General features: G+C 34.1%; 1 protein-coding gene across 1 annotated transcript in view; it reads right to left on the bottom strand.

Annotated features, from left to right (window-relative positions):
• Positions 1–17,859, bottom strand: part of ARID5B (AT-rich interaction domain 5B) — a 176,895-nt gene that overhangs the window by 90,583 nt on the left and 68,453 nt on the right. Inside the window, exon 4 of the mRNA XM_072423122.1 lies at positions 9,596–9,826. Coding sequence (XP_072279223.1) covers positions 9,596–9,826 — 231 coding nt within the window. The remainder of the gene's footprint in view (positions 1–9,595; positions 9,827–17,859) is intronic.

Below are 17,859 nucleotides of genomic sequence, written 5' to 3' on the forward strand. Positions count from 1 at the left end.
GGTTTATAGCAATTGCATAAATATTATTTATTCAAAATAAAATGTTCAAAAGTAAAAAAAAAAAAAAAAAATACAGCTTGATTGGTAAAAAAAAACTATGTTATTTCAGACGGACGTGGTGTTTAGGTTGGCTTTACCTAACTGTATAACAAAAGATAAAAGATATCAAAGTAATGTAATAAAACTAAAATGTACTTATTTTATTAGAATTTTGATGAAGTGGGAAAGGTAAAAGCAGGTTAATATATCAAAATATCAGGAACATATGTGATCAGAAGATTATATTATATATTATATAAAATATATAAAAAAAAATCATTTTTAAATAAGATTTAAGTGGGAGTGTTTCTGATGGTTACCAAAAATCCTCATCTCTATTATGTTCTATCGAATTAAGTTGAAAACATAAAAAAATTCTTACAGTAGACATATATCATTACCAGCTCAATGCCTGCAGACACTTTGCCCGACATATACACAGTAGACATGATTCATGGCAGCCTCTCTATTAAAACACCTAGTTAACATACTTTTCTCCAGTTAATAACATTCTCAAATCTCTCATGACACGAACTATCACTAAATCAAAGTGATTGATATGTGAGCATTATGAAATACATGTCTAGGTTTGCTCTCACTAGCAGCATAAAAATACCGTGCTCATCTGTTTAAGAAGCACACATTCAAAGTGTACAAGTAGTTTACACCCATTAGAGACAACCATTTTGTTCTCTTAAAGATAACTATGAATTAAATTACCTGATATCCACTGATCATCGCTACTTAAATGTCATCAATGCAGGTAGTGCACACAACCAAACACTGGCTGAGTCAAGCAACATATACACAATGGCCCTGATTTATTAAAGCTCACCAAGGCTGGAGGGGATACACTTTCATTAGTGAAGCTGAGAGATCCAGCAAACCTGGAATTGATCTAGTCCAGAATTCAAAATATTTGCTAGCAAATAGCAAACAACTTTAAAGAAATCCAGTCCAGGTTTGCTGGATCACCCACAGCCTCACCGATGAAAGTATCTTCTCCAGTCTTGGCGAGCTTTATTAAATCAGGCCACACCTAGTGGCCAATGTAGTGGTGCAGTAAAAAGGAACAGTGGGTAATTGGAGGCTAGTAATTTTATGTCAATTTAAACTTCAAAACTGGCAAGGAAAGACACCCATAAATACCATTCACTGAAATATATTTAACACTCACATGCTTTGTCACAGCTTAAAAAATGAATTTTTTTGTGTTCCCTTTTGAAAACCCAATAAAATTCATTAAAATTGAAAGTTATTTTAATATTTGCTGTGGTATAGATTATAATTTATTATTGCATGCAATAATTCATCTCAGGCTTAGCAGAGTGTGACTGCACTGCACTAAAGTACAATAACTGAAGTTGGAGGCAGCTGTGTGCAGGAAAACTTTGCTCATTTTTATACTTCCTTTATTTTGAAACAGTTTTTGATAGATTTAGCTTATTGAATATTTTTCACATAAGCTTGTAATTTGTGATTAGCACTCCTTTAATTCACAAACCCAATGTCTTTATTAACTGTACAGCCTTAATCTTCACTGCTGGGAAAAAAAACAGTACAAGCAACAGCACTGTGATAACAATCAACACAAAATGACATTAAGGTCTTATCACATTCAAAAATACAACTGAATCTGAGCATCATGAAAGGAAGTGGCATTATGCAAAAAGGAAAGACGTTCTGCACTAGGGAAGTGAAATTTCCTTTTAATGATCAGGTTTAATTCAACATGTAGAACAGATAAAATAATTCTGCATCACACCATTTCAAAAGCAATTGCTTACTTGCCCTTTTTTTTCAAATGAAATAAAAATTAAAATTACAAATATTCTGAGCATTTTAATTTGGTTAAAGAAATCACTAGTAAAAAGATAATTCACTGAAAGGTTTATAATGGTGTTCAGCAGGTTTCATGACCCAGACAACATAGGTAGGTTGGCGACCTTAATTTTCTCCATTGCATTTAAAGAATTAAGCTTGGTCACCAACTTGCTCCCTAGCTTGTGATTGGTTAATGAAGGAGAAGCAAAATACTAAAGATTTTATAGTGCTGTACCTCCCCTACCAACGTGATTGCTGTTGTGCAAGGGGTTACAGGAGATTGATATCTGTATAGATTGTAATATTACTAGTTCTAGGTCAAAATATATATATATAATTTTTTTAAGCCAGACATACATAACTGGATTAAATAGTGCTGCTACACCTGTTTGGCTTTTACATCTGTTTTCAGACTTGAAATATACATTTCTTTCGAATACATTTTAAAGAAAAACAGAGGGGTTTGTTGGCAAAAAAATTAAAAATATTTACTATAATATTACATTTCAGTTAAATATGGTATTAATTCATAACACATAAGTAATGGACACTAGGTAGCACTAGACATTAGACTACTATTTTACATTTCAAGCCTGGGACTTAATGCTTGCCCCAAAACTTCAGTATGCATTTGGGTATCAAATTTAGGAAGCACAATCCACACATTGATGCCAGTTTCCAAAAGGAAGTTGCAGCCGTCTCTTTGTATGACTCGATGCGTTTCGCCTGACAGTTAGGCTTCCTCAGGGGTTTTATTTTCTCAACCACTGAAATGCCCCTATGTGCTGGCACATTTTTAACCTGTGGATGGATTTGATATATATATATATATATATATATATATATATATATATATATATATATATATAATACCGATTTTACAGGCTTCGTAACCTGTGCATACATGTTTAAGAAATGTGTAAAGGTAAAGCCTAACCATTTGAATCCATCATCAATAGAATATTCATTAACTTTAAACCAAATATCAACTGTAAATGAGGAAAGGGAGAACAGCAACCCCATAATGAGTGCCATTGCAAATCTTGTATACAACTGGAGTTTTATAGGCAACAGCAGCACTGTGTAAAAGAACATATGGGTAGAATTCCTCCCATATGGCCTAGTTCTTAAATATGATGCCAGACAATGGGTCTTGTTTCATAAAATTGCTCAGTGGTGTTGAATGAATCTAGTTTAGTTGCATGTTAAATGTCTATGTACGTGTCAATACCCCCCTCCCCCCGCTCCGCCCCATGCTCTCTTTCTGTGGTTTTAATTTACTAGTTGATTTAGATAAACATTTTAATACCATTACTAATCTTATAACACTCAAATTATCAAAACTGACAATATTTTAGCAACATATTTTAACAATATTTAAAGTTGGCATTTTAGCAACATTTTCCTTCACATTGCCGTCTTTGTGTCCAGTCATTGTACAAAAAAATAACTTCAAGCTTCATTTAGCCTAAATTGGCAGCTTAAATAGAACAAAGTGGCACACATCAAAAACTGTATAAATGTCAACTATCTCATTTTTAAGATGTAAGTAAGCACTTGCAAACACATTTTTATTTTTAACAGCTTTCTTAATTATTTAATTTCAGTTTAGTGGTCCTTTAACATCCAGTTATGAATTTTATTTGATTACGTGCAAAAAATGTTTAATAATATTAAAATATACCACGGAGTCTTTGTGTAAGGCTGAAGTTCAGCTTAAAATAAAACCTTAACTTAAGGAAAGTAATATACATACTACTAGCACCCCTTCCTACTGCAGAATATGGCCCGTGTTCTGTACAGAGATGAATTCTGTGAACACATTTTATGTACCCTTTGCTAGCATGGATGTAGATTACTTTATGTAGGATATTTGTTAGGATAATAGAAGGTGAATCACAGGAAGACATATGTAAGACCAGGCTCTTTAAACCACTGACAAATTTCAACAACTTCTATTGTGTTGACTGGAGAAGGTAGATCATTACGTTAAAAATTTAATTTCTCTTTTTGTAAAGCTCATTTTAACAATAAACAAAGCAGATTCTCATATAAGATATTGTTCAATACTTCCTCATGATGTGGGATTAAAGAATTACACTTCCTCATTTGTAACCAAAATGTAAAAAATATCAAGTGGACTGAGCTAAAGTATGCAAAAATATCTAGAATAGTACAAATGAAAACAAATGAAAATGAAAAGTGAATTTGGAGTTTCACTTTACTGACTCAATGCCCAGAAGGCAGAGGATCAGCATGACCCCAAGGAAATTGGAATTTAAATTTTAAGTCTTGCAAGCAAAAAAAAAAAAAAACAATTTGTTTTATAACTTCTGTAGACAGAAAATATTCATTGAATTATCTATCTGGGCAGGACATAAAACAGGTAATACACAATACATCAAAGTTTACCTTGGAAAACTAAACTTGTCCCTACAAAAAACTTTTACTCTAAGCCTTGTTCACAGAAGAGGCTTTGTCCTACATTCTGTAGCAGCAGTAACAAAAGCAAAGTTTTTCTCTTTTTTATTTAAAGCACTTACGTGTTCCAATACTATTGCAAAACAATTACACATGCTGCATACATTTTTGCATTTCCTAATAAAGTAATTTCTCAATTTTTTGGATGTTTTAATATTCAAAAAAGACACTGAAACACATAAGCAAGCCTTTCAAATACCAGCTGAACATTTAGGAGCTTAGTTTCCTGCACTTAGCTTAGTAAACATGAGCTCTGATGGGTTGCTATGGGCGCACTTTGCTCATTACATTTATTAAATGTGTGTTAGCAGGTAACTAAATTCCACCCAAAATGTCAACATCTGAAACATGATGGACTGGATTTAGGAAAATATGAAGTCTGTACTCATCATGGAAAACTACTCCACACTTACAGGTAAATACATGCTCTTGTGTATGTTTGTATATACACACACACATACACGGCTCCCGGTTTAGAAGAAATTAAGAAATCATTTACATAAAGTGTCACTATACAAATGTAGACTATTTAGAACATCCGTCACCTGAGTAGGACAGTGTTCAACATAGAATTTTTTTTAAGCTGGGTGGGAAGAAATTGTAGGTGGGTGGCAGCCACTGTATTGTGACCCCACTCTTCGGTAACCACCCAAAAACAGCTGGCTGGTTACTGAAAAGGGCTGGGTGGTGCACCTAGCTAAAAGGAGCTGGGGAGATCACTTTAGGGTGCAAACAAGTTATACTGCTGCACTGTGCAAGAAAGAAAAGGCACAGAATCTAGAAAGTATAATGGAGGCAATCTTACAGGCAATGAACAAATGACTCCACTGCCTACCCAGGGCTCTGGACCTATTAAGAAATTTGAGTAAAGAATAAATACTTTTAAAAGCTGAATGGGAGGGGACCCAGATGTGAGAGATCTCACTACAGCAGTTGGGAAAGTATCTCTTCCCTTGGGGCTGTAGCACCTCCATCCACCTTAACAACTTCCTCCAGAACAGTGTTCCCCCCTCACATTGCTGAATTAGAATGTTCTATAAATAATCCTGAAACCTAATGACAGAGCATTAAGCCTAAATAGTGGCATACATATGACAGGGTATAACATTATCCTGTCATAATAATTAGATATATAAAACATTGTGTATATTATGATCCTTGTTCTGTGAAAGAAATACAAAAGCTTTACAGTAAAGTCACAAGACGATTTACAGTTTGTTTAGCTTTGGAGTTAGGATTAGCAAATTATATTGACCAAGACTGGGAAACATGATGGCTACCAGACTGTTCTTGCAATTCCCGGGTCCCAGGATTAAATCTCAGATAGATAACTATTTACATGGAGATTGTATAATCTTCATGTAACTGTGAGGTTTTCCTGCGAAACACCAAAAACATACTGGCCAATTTGTTAATTAAATATGGCCCCTATTATAGTATTGTGAGCGCCTCTGACAATAGGTGGCATAGCTATGAACGCTGTTCTCTGAGAAGATGCCAGTGCTATATAAATACATAAATAAAACTTTTCTTACCTATATAATCTCAAACAGTGGACAAAAATAAATTCAGCAGAGCTGAATAAAAAACCTATATATTTAAATTACGACTTTAGTAGAGCGTTAAACAAATGAATGTCAATCCATTTTTGGTTTCTCAGCCAATGCTTTATTTGTCTGTAACAGTTGAACAAACATCACTAATTTACAATAAATAGATAAGGACTTTCGTCAACATTGCTAAGAGAGCCGACTGTACACCTCTTGTAAGCACTGAAGCTTTTAACGTCCCCAAATGTAAAAGAATAAGACCTAAACAAAGTTTAGTATGAAATATTTTCCCTGCAGTTGTGCAATGGTGTTTGGCAATTTTCTATTAAAACTCACTTCCTAGCAAATGATGATTTGTAATGTGAACAGAGCCAGAAGTGCTGTATATTGTATTTCACAGACCTAGCGAGAACTATGTCTAGTTGTGATGCCTAAGGCACAGGGAGAAAAGGACATTTGCAAGGTCAACAGTTTTCACTGGGATTTCTATGGAAGTCATTCTGCAGAATGTTGATGCAACATCTTAAGGGGTTATACACCCAGCTGTCAAATATCTGCTGGCTTCATTGAACTTTTCTTTGCCTTTTCGGTTTCTGATAACAACAATACTAATACACATTACAAAGGATTATGTTGTTGATGCTATTATTAATAAACACATATTTGAGGTAAACATATAAATATAAGCGATTGAGAAAGCTCTGGCGTGCAGCCAAGGTATGTGCAGAATGACTTTGTGATGTCAGCACTAATTATATTTAACTGTAACAGATAGGCATCACAATATATCCTGCAAAATAAATCCATATCATTAAGTTATCTTTCTTTTAGTGGTTTACAGCTAGAAACAGCAATATAATGTGCAGCAATTAGACTGATAGACCTACAGCTATATAGAAGTATATTGATATCATTTTGTTCAGGATTCAAACTATCACATATATAAGGCAGTGACAGCAGCCACATTGATAAATATTTTTATTGGCATGTTTGGATACAGTATGACTTAAAAACATTTACATAACAGTGTATTATTATTATTATGTTACTGAAATCAATATTCTACCATCAAAAGACATTTCAGTACAGAACTCAAAACTAAGGCAAATCTGGTTCCTCATTCACTTGTGTGTTTGGCACATACAGAGTTAAATTATGTTAGCTTCCTCATAATTTTTTTTCTTTGCTCTTTACAAAGCATACTCAAAATGTTTAAAATCTTCTGATCTCCTCACAAATCCTATGGATAAATATCAGTCTTTTAATAATACAGCACTGGCTGTTCCATTCTGCTGCAGCTAAGGTTAATCTGTCAACACTTCATACACATGAAAGAAACTGGCTCAATACTAATACAACCAGTTTTTTTCTCAAAAACAAAGTTCTACTACTATTTCTAGTGCGGAGTGAAAATCATGCAGGTTTACATTCTGAATGGAATTTTGTTTCTCCCTTTCTCCGATAACAAGTGACACCAGCTACCAGCACAAATATCAAAGGAGGGCAAATAAGATCATATACACATAGGAGATCATATACACTCATCATATCATTTACATCGGATCATGTACACCCCTATAGTCGGATCATGTACACCCCTATAGTCAGATCATAACAGTGTTCTCCCCAGCCCCTTCTAGCCAGGCGCACCACCCAGCAATTTTCAGTTACCACCCGGCTGTTTTTGGGGGATTACCCGCCTACATTTTCTTCCCATCCAGCTTTAAAAAACATTCTGTGTTAAAAACTGAACAACAACAGCATGGCATGTTTTTCTACAGTACACCATTCCACCAACATAAAAGCACAAACTGTGTGGGGAAGCAACAAAGATGACCCCTGCATAAGTACACATTTTATGATCCACATCACTAGCCGGAATAAAATGTATAGGTGGTGACAGCCATCACTGGAAGCCTTAATATTCTGGACAAAAAAAAAAAAAAAAAGCCCTGTCTGTACTCACTATGAAGACAACCATATCCAGTATCACCTGTGAAAAGCCAACTGATCTGGACATTTTGGCACAATGGAAAATTTGTGAAACAGGTCAATTAACGTCAAGTGAAAGCAATCAATGCAAAATGTAATTAATATGCAGGAAAAATTGCCAATCCTTACTGTTACAGTGTGAAAAACATTTAATTAAACCCAGCTTTGTAACATAAACCTAATGGTAATGAATGGTTTAATATATAACCCCAAGCAAAAGGTAGATTCTAGATGATTTTTAAACAATCACAATATATTTTCTTTTTTGCCGTTGTCAACAAATCATATTAAGCACTGTACAGGATAATTACAGAGTGATTACATCTGTTATTTCCACAAATTGTGATTATATCTAGAAAATTATATAAAAAGTCTGAAAGAAGCAAAGGCATTCAATATTAAGCTAATTAACAGAAGTGTTCATGCTGTAGGCATAATAAACCAGCAGCTGATAAAAATACAAAAAATGATATACACTGTAGTAAAAAAATATTATTGATACAATATAATAAGTCTTTATATTGCAATATACAGTAAGAATGCATTGGAGATTTACCAATATAAAATGTGATGGGGTTTTATAATCACAGGTAAGGCAGCTGTAAAAAAATAACTCTATAAATACATTTATTAATATCACTTGGCATTCATACACGAGTCCTTCACTAATTATTTTGAGAATTAGCATGCTAGAGATAATCATGTTTCAACTATGCAAGGGCATGTTGTACCAGCTCTCGCTCAAGGGAATCAATATGTTGAAATCATATTCTGAAATGAAACATCGGCATTCAAATATGGATTATACATATGAATCACAAATTTGCTATCAGAGATCACAAAATATGGTTTAAAATTGAATTCTTACAGAAAATTTGGCTGAGCAGTGCACATGGAACCAGGTGCAGCTGAAGATAAGTAAAAGTTCTTCTGTATAGATTTGTATCATTCTATAGGCTCGGACCTAAACTGCTATGGAAGTTGTGGACTTGGGAAGTTTCCTTATAAAACATTAAAAAAGCCAAAGTCTAAGGTATACTAAGCCTAAGAACAAAGCACAAAATATATGTTGGCATTGTTTATTTATGTTCTATTAATATTAAAGCAGAACAGCAAGCAGATATAAAAACATAATTTATTGCAGTTGTCTACTCGTTCAAAAATACTTAAACGCCATTTATTCATCTAAAAAGAAGCCAAAGTCTGCATACATACTGCTCACAGGAGGAGAGAGCAGATCTAATAACATATCGATTTCTACTTCTTCGCAGTCTAATCAGCAAAATAAGGGTGAATAGGTTTGTATTTCTCTATTTCTTTTTATTTCCTAGGTGAACTGGCTGCTGGAAGTTAATGAATTACAGTGGCTGATAAAAGTTTGCATATGTATATTTCCACTGAATATTTAGTTCTTTGCCCGAAGTTCAGCATTAAGGATTAAGTGTTTTAGTTATGAAAAGCCATTTAGGAATTGGGAGACGATGACTGTCCTTCAAGTTTGAAGGAACAAAACCTATAGGGTTAGAATGTCATATCCAATCTTAATATATTGTTCTATGTGCTGGCTTGTCTCCCATACGATATTTACTATTTTCATTATCACTGGGGGAAAGTTCTCGAAGGAACTGAAATTATGAACTAGAACATTATAAACACAGAGAAAAAAACATATAAAGATATGACATTTGTCTTGTCATGTTGTGACTTACCAAATTCATCACATATACTTTCATTATCGATAAGGGTTGGGTGGTCAAATGTATCCCGGCAGTATAGGATCTTTGTGTTCTTGTTGATGATGGGAATTCCCCCCAGTGCCTGAACAAACTGGTCCGCCAAAACTGAAGAAGGTTTGGCTTGGATACGTTTCAGTATTGAACGATATCTGCAATACTGTGGATAACTTAGCACCATCACGTTACGCTCGTTTTCATCCTCTCCTGCAAAAAAAAAAAAAAAAAAAAAAAAATAAGTTCAGTTGGGGGAAGGCAGTAAATAAACAATTATGTGTATATATGTATGATGTGTACAGAAACAGTATGGTTTCTGGGCTGCCAGATCAATCCGTAGAACCTGGGATCTTGTGTAATAACTATATTGAGACTCATTTAAAGGCAAAAAATAGACTGGGGGGGGGGGGGATTAATTAAAAAAAAATACACACTGGAAAATACATAATATGTAGACAATTACAGATATGCTCAAGCTTTAAACAATTGTCATACAACTAATAAAATTTATACTACAGAACATGATGGAGTTATAAAAATGTACAATATTTGTAGAATCATTTTTATAAGTGTTTCTACACACTAACCTATTGCCTGGCTCCAATATTGTGACCCATCAAATCCCACACTGTTCTTGGAATCCCCACCATTGTCAGCAAGTTCTGATTGGACTGCCATAGTCCTCTCCAAACTTCTACACTGGACTAAATAAAAAAAATCAAGAATGAAAGCTGACTACCAGGTCATTTTGAAATCTGAATTACTGCTGACTCTTTTTTTTTTTAAGATGTCAACACTAAGCAGCAAATATGACTTATTTTTGTTTAATTAAATATTTTCTGTGTTCATAATTTTTCAATTTTGCTTTAGTTGCTATGTTATTTTCTGTTCATTGGTGTTCTCTTTGTTGTGCTCTCAGGACAGTAGGCAATTGTCTCATTCTGTCCTAATGGTTTAGACCAGTGGTCAGTAACAAGTCTTTGTCAGGCACCATTAGGATGATTATTATTTTTCAAGTGTATTTATCTTTTTAAAAAAGGTAAAATAATTGGTCCGTGGGATTTAAAATTATGAATTTAGTGGTCCGTGAGGTCTGAAAGGTTGGTGACTGCAGGTTTAGACATCTTTTTGATGCAGCATCTTTGTAGCAAACTCTTTTAGTCGGGTGAATGAATCAAGCTGTTGGGTAATGTATTAGTGTAAAAACAAACAATTTTCCCCCCTCTTGCCAAACTCAAACAAATCAGATTTGTTATTATTTACACATAAATCCTTACATGGACAGATATAGGAGATCCTGTGTGCCTCATGGATCATGTAGGAGTCATGTAAGAGTCACACGGTCTATTATGGCTTAATTGCAAACCAGTGAAAGGTAACTTTAACTATTATCAACTGTTATTCCTTGCTGCTAGCAAATATTTAAGGATAAACTGTTTCTAAAGAACCTTTCAATATGATCTGTAAAACCGCCTACCTACTGCACACATTAGGTTTATATAAACACACAAAACCATGAATTATTTAAATATAAGTCCAAATCCTATTGTAAAGTAATATTTCTTCCAGCTAAGCTCATTCAATTGCCTAAAGGCTTCTGAACTGAATTCTGCAGAACGAAAAAAAGTGTCTAAAGATACTTCCCATATTCTAACCGATGTTGACATTTAGCATCATCTCCCCACTAAACTGTAGGTTTTGGTTTTTTTTTTATATTTAACACAGAACTTGACAGAAAAAAGTGATACTATTCCTGTGTATAAAAGTTATAATAGCTAATGAAAAGCATAGCTGCTGCCCATCAAAATCAAAGCCTCTTTTATATGATTTTACATAATACTTTCAATAAGACGAATGGAATATGAATGGCTACTCAATTTATTATCTACAAAAAGATCAAGTTCAAAACATGTAGCAATGATGGATTAGAAATTCCTGTATTTTCTAAATATTATATGTAACAAAAGGAATTGCAATCTAAACTAAATACAGATGAGCAAAAAAAAAGGGGGGGTTTAAGAAACTGATTCAGGAAGGAGTGTCTAAAGCAAGACTATAGCAAAATTCTTTGTAATGACAGATACGAACATGTGGTTTGTCTATAAACCTGCAACAAAGGCAAAAACTAATTTACAACAAGACCTGCCATTATGATGTAATGTCTTTTATTGTGCAGACTAAATTTTGCATTACTGAATCTTGCATATTTCACTTTACAGACATATTGCTATGCAAGTATATATGTTACATATAACAGCTGGGTGCTAGATCAGAATCTTAAAGAGACACCTTGGCCAATTACACACCGATACCTTGACAGCCCCTTCACAGTTTATTCCTCTGATGCAGCTGGTGGCTCGGTATAGCGGTTATGTCACAGTACTCAGGTTTAGGGATTGGCTACTAGACCTGCGCACTGGCATGTGGGAAATTTCACACACACCCCTGAACCCAAAAGTAGCAAGTAAGAAGTGGAGCAGAAAAAAAATCTCTCCCAAGCTTATATTGTATTATTCATTGCACATCCAGTAGTTAGGTCAAATGAGACCAATGCCATGGCTTGTTCCAATGGCATACAGGTTCTGTCCGTGTACAGACCACCAGTGCAAGCAAAATGCAGAAGACCTGACAAAGTAGTAGGATTCCTTTGGGGAAAATACTACTGCAGTAGGAAGACAATAAATGGGTCTATATTTATAAATTTTAACTACAGATTCACACAATTTTCACTCAAGATTCCCAAATTTTCTTTTTCTAAATGATCGGTGTAATACATGAATCTTGGGCAAAACCTTCATATATAGACCACTATATATATATATATATATATATATATATATATATTTATGTTTGCCACTGGTGGACAGTTTTACAAATTCTACAAAAGTGTATCTGTTTTCAAAATCTGACATAACAAAGTTTGACTACCCCTCTGCACCATGAGAACATTACATAGCTCAGGAACACAGCGATTCTTTGAAGCTAAATGGAAAAATTATGCATGTTCCTTCCTGTACCTAATTACCTCAACTTTGAAATCTGCCAAATATTTTGCCCTTTAGTTCTCTTAATCGTATTAGTGTAAAGGCATCTGAATGCCAATTGAAACAAGCATTTAATGATTTCAGCACAAAAGATCCTTGAAATGCATTTTAAGCACAGGCCAGAACAATACAACATGAGAAAAGTCCAGGTATTTGTAGGGACAAGAATTCATTTGCTTGACTTAGGAAACTAAACTGCCTTGTTCAAAGAGTATGTAAGTAATATTGTGTCAGTAAAAGTGTTCTCTTCAAGTGATTTATGTTGATGGTATTGCATTAGACATTCCACCATTTAAGCTTTTTAATTTCTTAGCACCCCTGGTAACCATATAAAGAGCCACTGGAGATCTTTTCACATTAGCAAATAATTAAAATTCAACCTAAAACTAATAATATTAAAAATTACCTAAAATTACATTTCTTTCTACTGACTTTTTGACAACACAAGGCTTTTACATAAGGTAACCTAATAATTTCAATATGTTAAGGTATTGATGTTTTTTCTAGAGAACTTAAATACTTAACATAGAAATTCCTTCCTCTAATTACAAGAAACACCAAAATGTAATATAAATAAATAAATACAAAAATGCAATATTTACTTTGTTACCCCCAGAAATGAAGAATAGGATGCAACTTTTCAACACCTAACATTTACTGCATTGCTGGTTTGGATTTGATTGAGGCAATAAACAAGGCAAAAGAATAAGAGAAACAAAAAGGTTTTGGGTGGCACTGGCCCAGCTTAGTATTGGTTATTTAATGGTATGCATGTTCAACAGAAATGACTCCAACCACAATGAAAGTTAGCAGAAGTTTATTTAACATCCCTGCTTTCATCACACAAACAATTTATTTTTTTCAGACTTGTACCAATGTATTTCTTCAGAAAGAGTTTGTGCACACATACTTTTTGTACTATAACAAAGAGAGGATACTGCCTCTATAAAGAACACAAAAGCTTCTGTAATCACTTATTTCAAATGATGATAGTTGTTTTTTTCTCATTTGTGTCTAATTTGGCATCCTGGATTTTTTTTCCCTTCCACTTTATCAGTTATGTCAAAGCTTTACTTTCTCCTGTTTCCAGACAGTGAACAGCACTACAGGGAAATGTATTATATTTTAAAGCGTGACCAAGTCATTGCCAAGGTCGACAATCCTACCCAATGTGTCAGAACATAATCATGCTTTGAAGAACAAGCATTTCCTAAAGCTGGTAAGAACTAGACATTCCGTGGCCACTAAAGTAGAGGGGTAAGAAGCCAAAACTTTAAATTAAATAAGTACATTACCAGTAAAATGAACAAGTATGAGATCCTTAAAGTTTGAATCCAGATGGGTATAAAAGACCATCAACTGGGTTAGATTTTCACTAATGTAAAAATAACTAAAGTAAACATCCAGTTATTCTGTTATTTTTTGATAAAATATATAGAATAAAATGTTATGATTTACTGCCTACTGCAGTTTTCCTTTGCTTTTAGTTTACAGAATACAAAACCTTTAAAGCTGAATTGTGCTTTTCAAGGGATAAATATTTGTTTTAGTCTAAGGTACCCATAAGGATAACATCCTGGGTGGAGAGTGGACCTACAGCATTCTCACTTACAATGAAGAACTAAGTGGTCATGCATTAAAGCTGAAGACATCAGGCCTGCAACCACAGCACAAAAAGAATTAGAGGGGAGGCTGAAAGAAAACCGTTGCAGGAGAGCAACTTTTTATGGGTACCTTAGAGATACTCACCACAATAGTAATTTTTTTTTTTGCTGCTTTTCCTTAAAAAATGTTATTTTTTATATTATGTTAATATATTATTATTATATCAGTGTAATTCAACTTGAGCTTTACTGGTAATGGACTCATTTTAAGTGGTTTGCTTCTTACTCATAGTATAAGGCTGACAAACACAAGGGAAGAGAAACACATAAAAGAAAAAATGAAACCAAAGGATTCAAAGAAATTTAAAAGAGGTAACTAACTGTCAATAAGGAAATGATTTCAACACACATTTGTGCAATATACACAAGTTTAACTACTATATCTGCAAGCAATGATATGTCTTGTAAAGCCAGAAAAGATGTAACTATCTCAGCAATACCATGCAAAATGTATCAACCCAAAACATCCAATGAATTGCCAGCTTTACCACAGTCCTGTTAATAACGGGCAACTTCCACTGGAAATCATAATTGATTGTACCTAACAAATCATTACTGAACTGGTCAACACCTAATGTAAATGTAAACATCTTACAACTAGCAGCCAAATGTGGCTGGGATGTATTAAAGAGTGACAAATTATTTCACTACAGCCTCCCATAACATTTAAACCTGTTCTGAAATGATGAATCAGGAATTCACTCTATATGCAATGATCATATTATTCAATTTTGTTTGATTTTTTGGATGTGGAACTTTCTGATACTCAAAAGAATTCTGCAAAACGTTTCAAAACCCATTTTTTCATTTTGTGCAAGAAATAGGAAGGTAATCAAATGACTTTTTCTATTCCTTGCTTTTCTGTATCCATGTGATCATCCCACCCTCTCAACAGTACCATACCAAGACCTAAGTTCTCTAAACTATACATTTACATAATCCATACTGGCCCAACCCGTGCCAGACTATTAATGAGTTTTATATACTCACAATGTTTCCAGGTGCGGTCTAAGATCAGAGCTGCTACTGAAAGGTTACATGACAACTGTCAGCAGGGAGGAAGTGTGTTCAAGCAGAAAAAAATATTGGTTAACTGCTGCCATGATAATATAAAAAAAAAAGCGGAGCACTAGGAATCACAATCACATGGAATATAGAACAACTCTAGGCAAGTTTATAAAACCTTTTAAAGGCAAACTAAAAATATACAGCACATCTTAGATATTTTTGAACATTTACTAATGTATTTGTAAAGCACTAACATATTACACTTATATAATTGTCCTTCGGAGGAACTCACAATATAATGCAAGTGTACATCCAAATATTTATTTGAAAACCCTAGAGAAAAAAAAATTAGTAGGAAGTGACTTTAGCTGTTATGTCTTTTTGTGGGCTTACAACACATTTGTGTAGGTTAAATGGTATCAGACCTCCCTAGTTGCCAACACTTATAACCATTCTCACTATCAGCTCTGGATAAGATCTAGGAGGGGTGACAGGCAACACAGGAAGTGTGCAGAGGACACAGAGCAGATTAAGATTTTGTTAATTAAAATTGTAATATTAATATTTAACAGCATCAAAAGAAACAAACAAGAGACATTCAGTGTGTGTAAAAATAAATTAAAAAATTACATTTACATTTTCTCTTCTTACTTTTCACGGTTATTCCACAGAGCAAAACAATCAACTAATTTATCATACTGCTTCGAGTGAGAAAAATACAGGTACAGTTCTTCAGTTTCGCTCTGAGTTTATAAAAGCTACAGCAAAACTATGTGGGATCTACAGATCTAAGAAAGAGAAAGACCCAGTGCAAAATCTTCTAACAAGTATCTTAACTGAATATGCCACAGACCATCAAATAAAAACATGAAGTGACGTAAATCACACACAAGTATTGTGCTCCTGTGGTTATTTTCAGAAATGGTTTGTACTGTAAGTCAGCTGGTACAGCCTTCTCTCTCCCCCCTCCCTTATGAAAAAAATGTAAAAATTCACAGTGAAATCAACGAAACAGAGGAAAAAACAAATAAATCTAAATGTCAGAGTGTGTAATAAAGCTATATTTTCCTGGCTTGGTGCCAGAGCTCTAACCCGCCAGATGAATGTGGTACAACAATTAACATTTTATATTACATTAAGTAATCCCTCCAGGGCTTTGAGTATGTAGAAGTAGAAAATGTAAAAAAAAGTTATGCTGGCCCTGTTAAGAGATATGTTTACTTTACAGACATTCCTATTGAAAATTGCTAAAACACATTAACAAGTCATGATCTGTAAAGAGTGATATAAAACACACGAGCACTGCATATATCCTATGAAGTCAGTTTACAAGAGTATATAAAGCGCATGTTCTACTTACGCCTAAAAAGGGGAATACATTTCTTACTGTGTGATAGATATTTTAAAAATGTCTATTAAAAATATAAAATTATATTGTGTCTATTTTTGTTGTACTCTCATTCTTATATGGCTGATAATACTCATGACCTCATACTCCAAATGTAATGTCGTTATATGTTTCCAATAATAACTGAATGTTATATCAGATGATGAATCAGCCCAAAGGTGGCGAGTGGTTATCACGCCTTTCAAACCAAAAAGAATTTGAATATGTGCATGATTAAGTTGTCATGAAGCTAGTGCATATAATCTGAATTATATCAAGAATCAATTACATTCCATCTTGGACCTTTCTCCCCTTCTAACAAACAATGACCAATAATAAATACCTAGATTTAGGGGTTTGGAAAACAACTAACTTGTGTGTTTGCGATACCTAATAGTTAATAAAACTCTTGGCCAACAGGAAAAGCCCACTCACCATAGGCTTGGGGAAAAAAGAAATTCCCTTGTGAAGTGAGAAATCCAAAGTTGTAGCTGTCCCAGAATAAGAAGGGTAAATGGAAATATTTCATTGGGGACACTTTAGGAACAACAGTCCATAAGGGGAATTGCTGTCTAAAAGATTTCCTCCAACTTCCTTTTAGATATAAGGTGATTCTTCAGCTAACGAATTTTAACTGTTTAAGAGACCTTGCTAACAAAATTTGGATTGGCGTTTGCATGACTTGCAGGAGGAAATCTCTTGCTAGACACAGGTGAGGTTGTGGGTGATCCTAGGGGGGTAAGCTCTTCTTCAAAATGTTGTAACTCTTTAATGACCAAGAGAAATTATGCGGTTGTTTCTCTTTGCATATCAATGCACAACTTGCTCCAGAAGTTAAAGAATGTCTAGGCTCCATGAAGATTTTCTTTTTTTTTTTTTTGCTTTGTTTTAATAAACAGTAACTGACACCATGCTGCCTAATAAAATGTTGACTGTTCCAATTAGGAAGCTGTTCATCTCAGCCTTTGGTGAATTTATGACCCTTTATATTGTGCTTTTTACTATCTTTGGGAGTAAACCCTATGGGAAATCATGTTTCAGGTAACAAAGATTTCAGCTAACAAATGTTATTCCGGAATGAATTATATTTGTTAGCCGAGGTATCACTGTATAATGTTAATGAAAAATGTCCCCAACCGT

This window comes from Pyxicephalus adspersus, chromosome 10, assembly GCF_032062135.1.
Source record: "Pyxicephalus adspersus chromosome 10, UCB_Pads_2.0, whole genome shotgun sequence".
Lineage (NCBI taxonomy): Eukaryota > Metazoa > Chordata > Amphibia > Anura > Pyxicephalidae > Pyxicephalus > Pyxicephalus adspersus.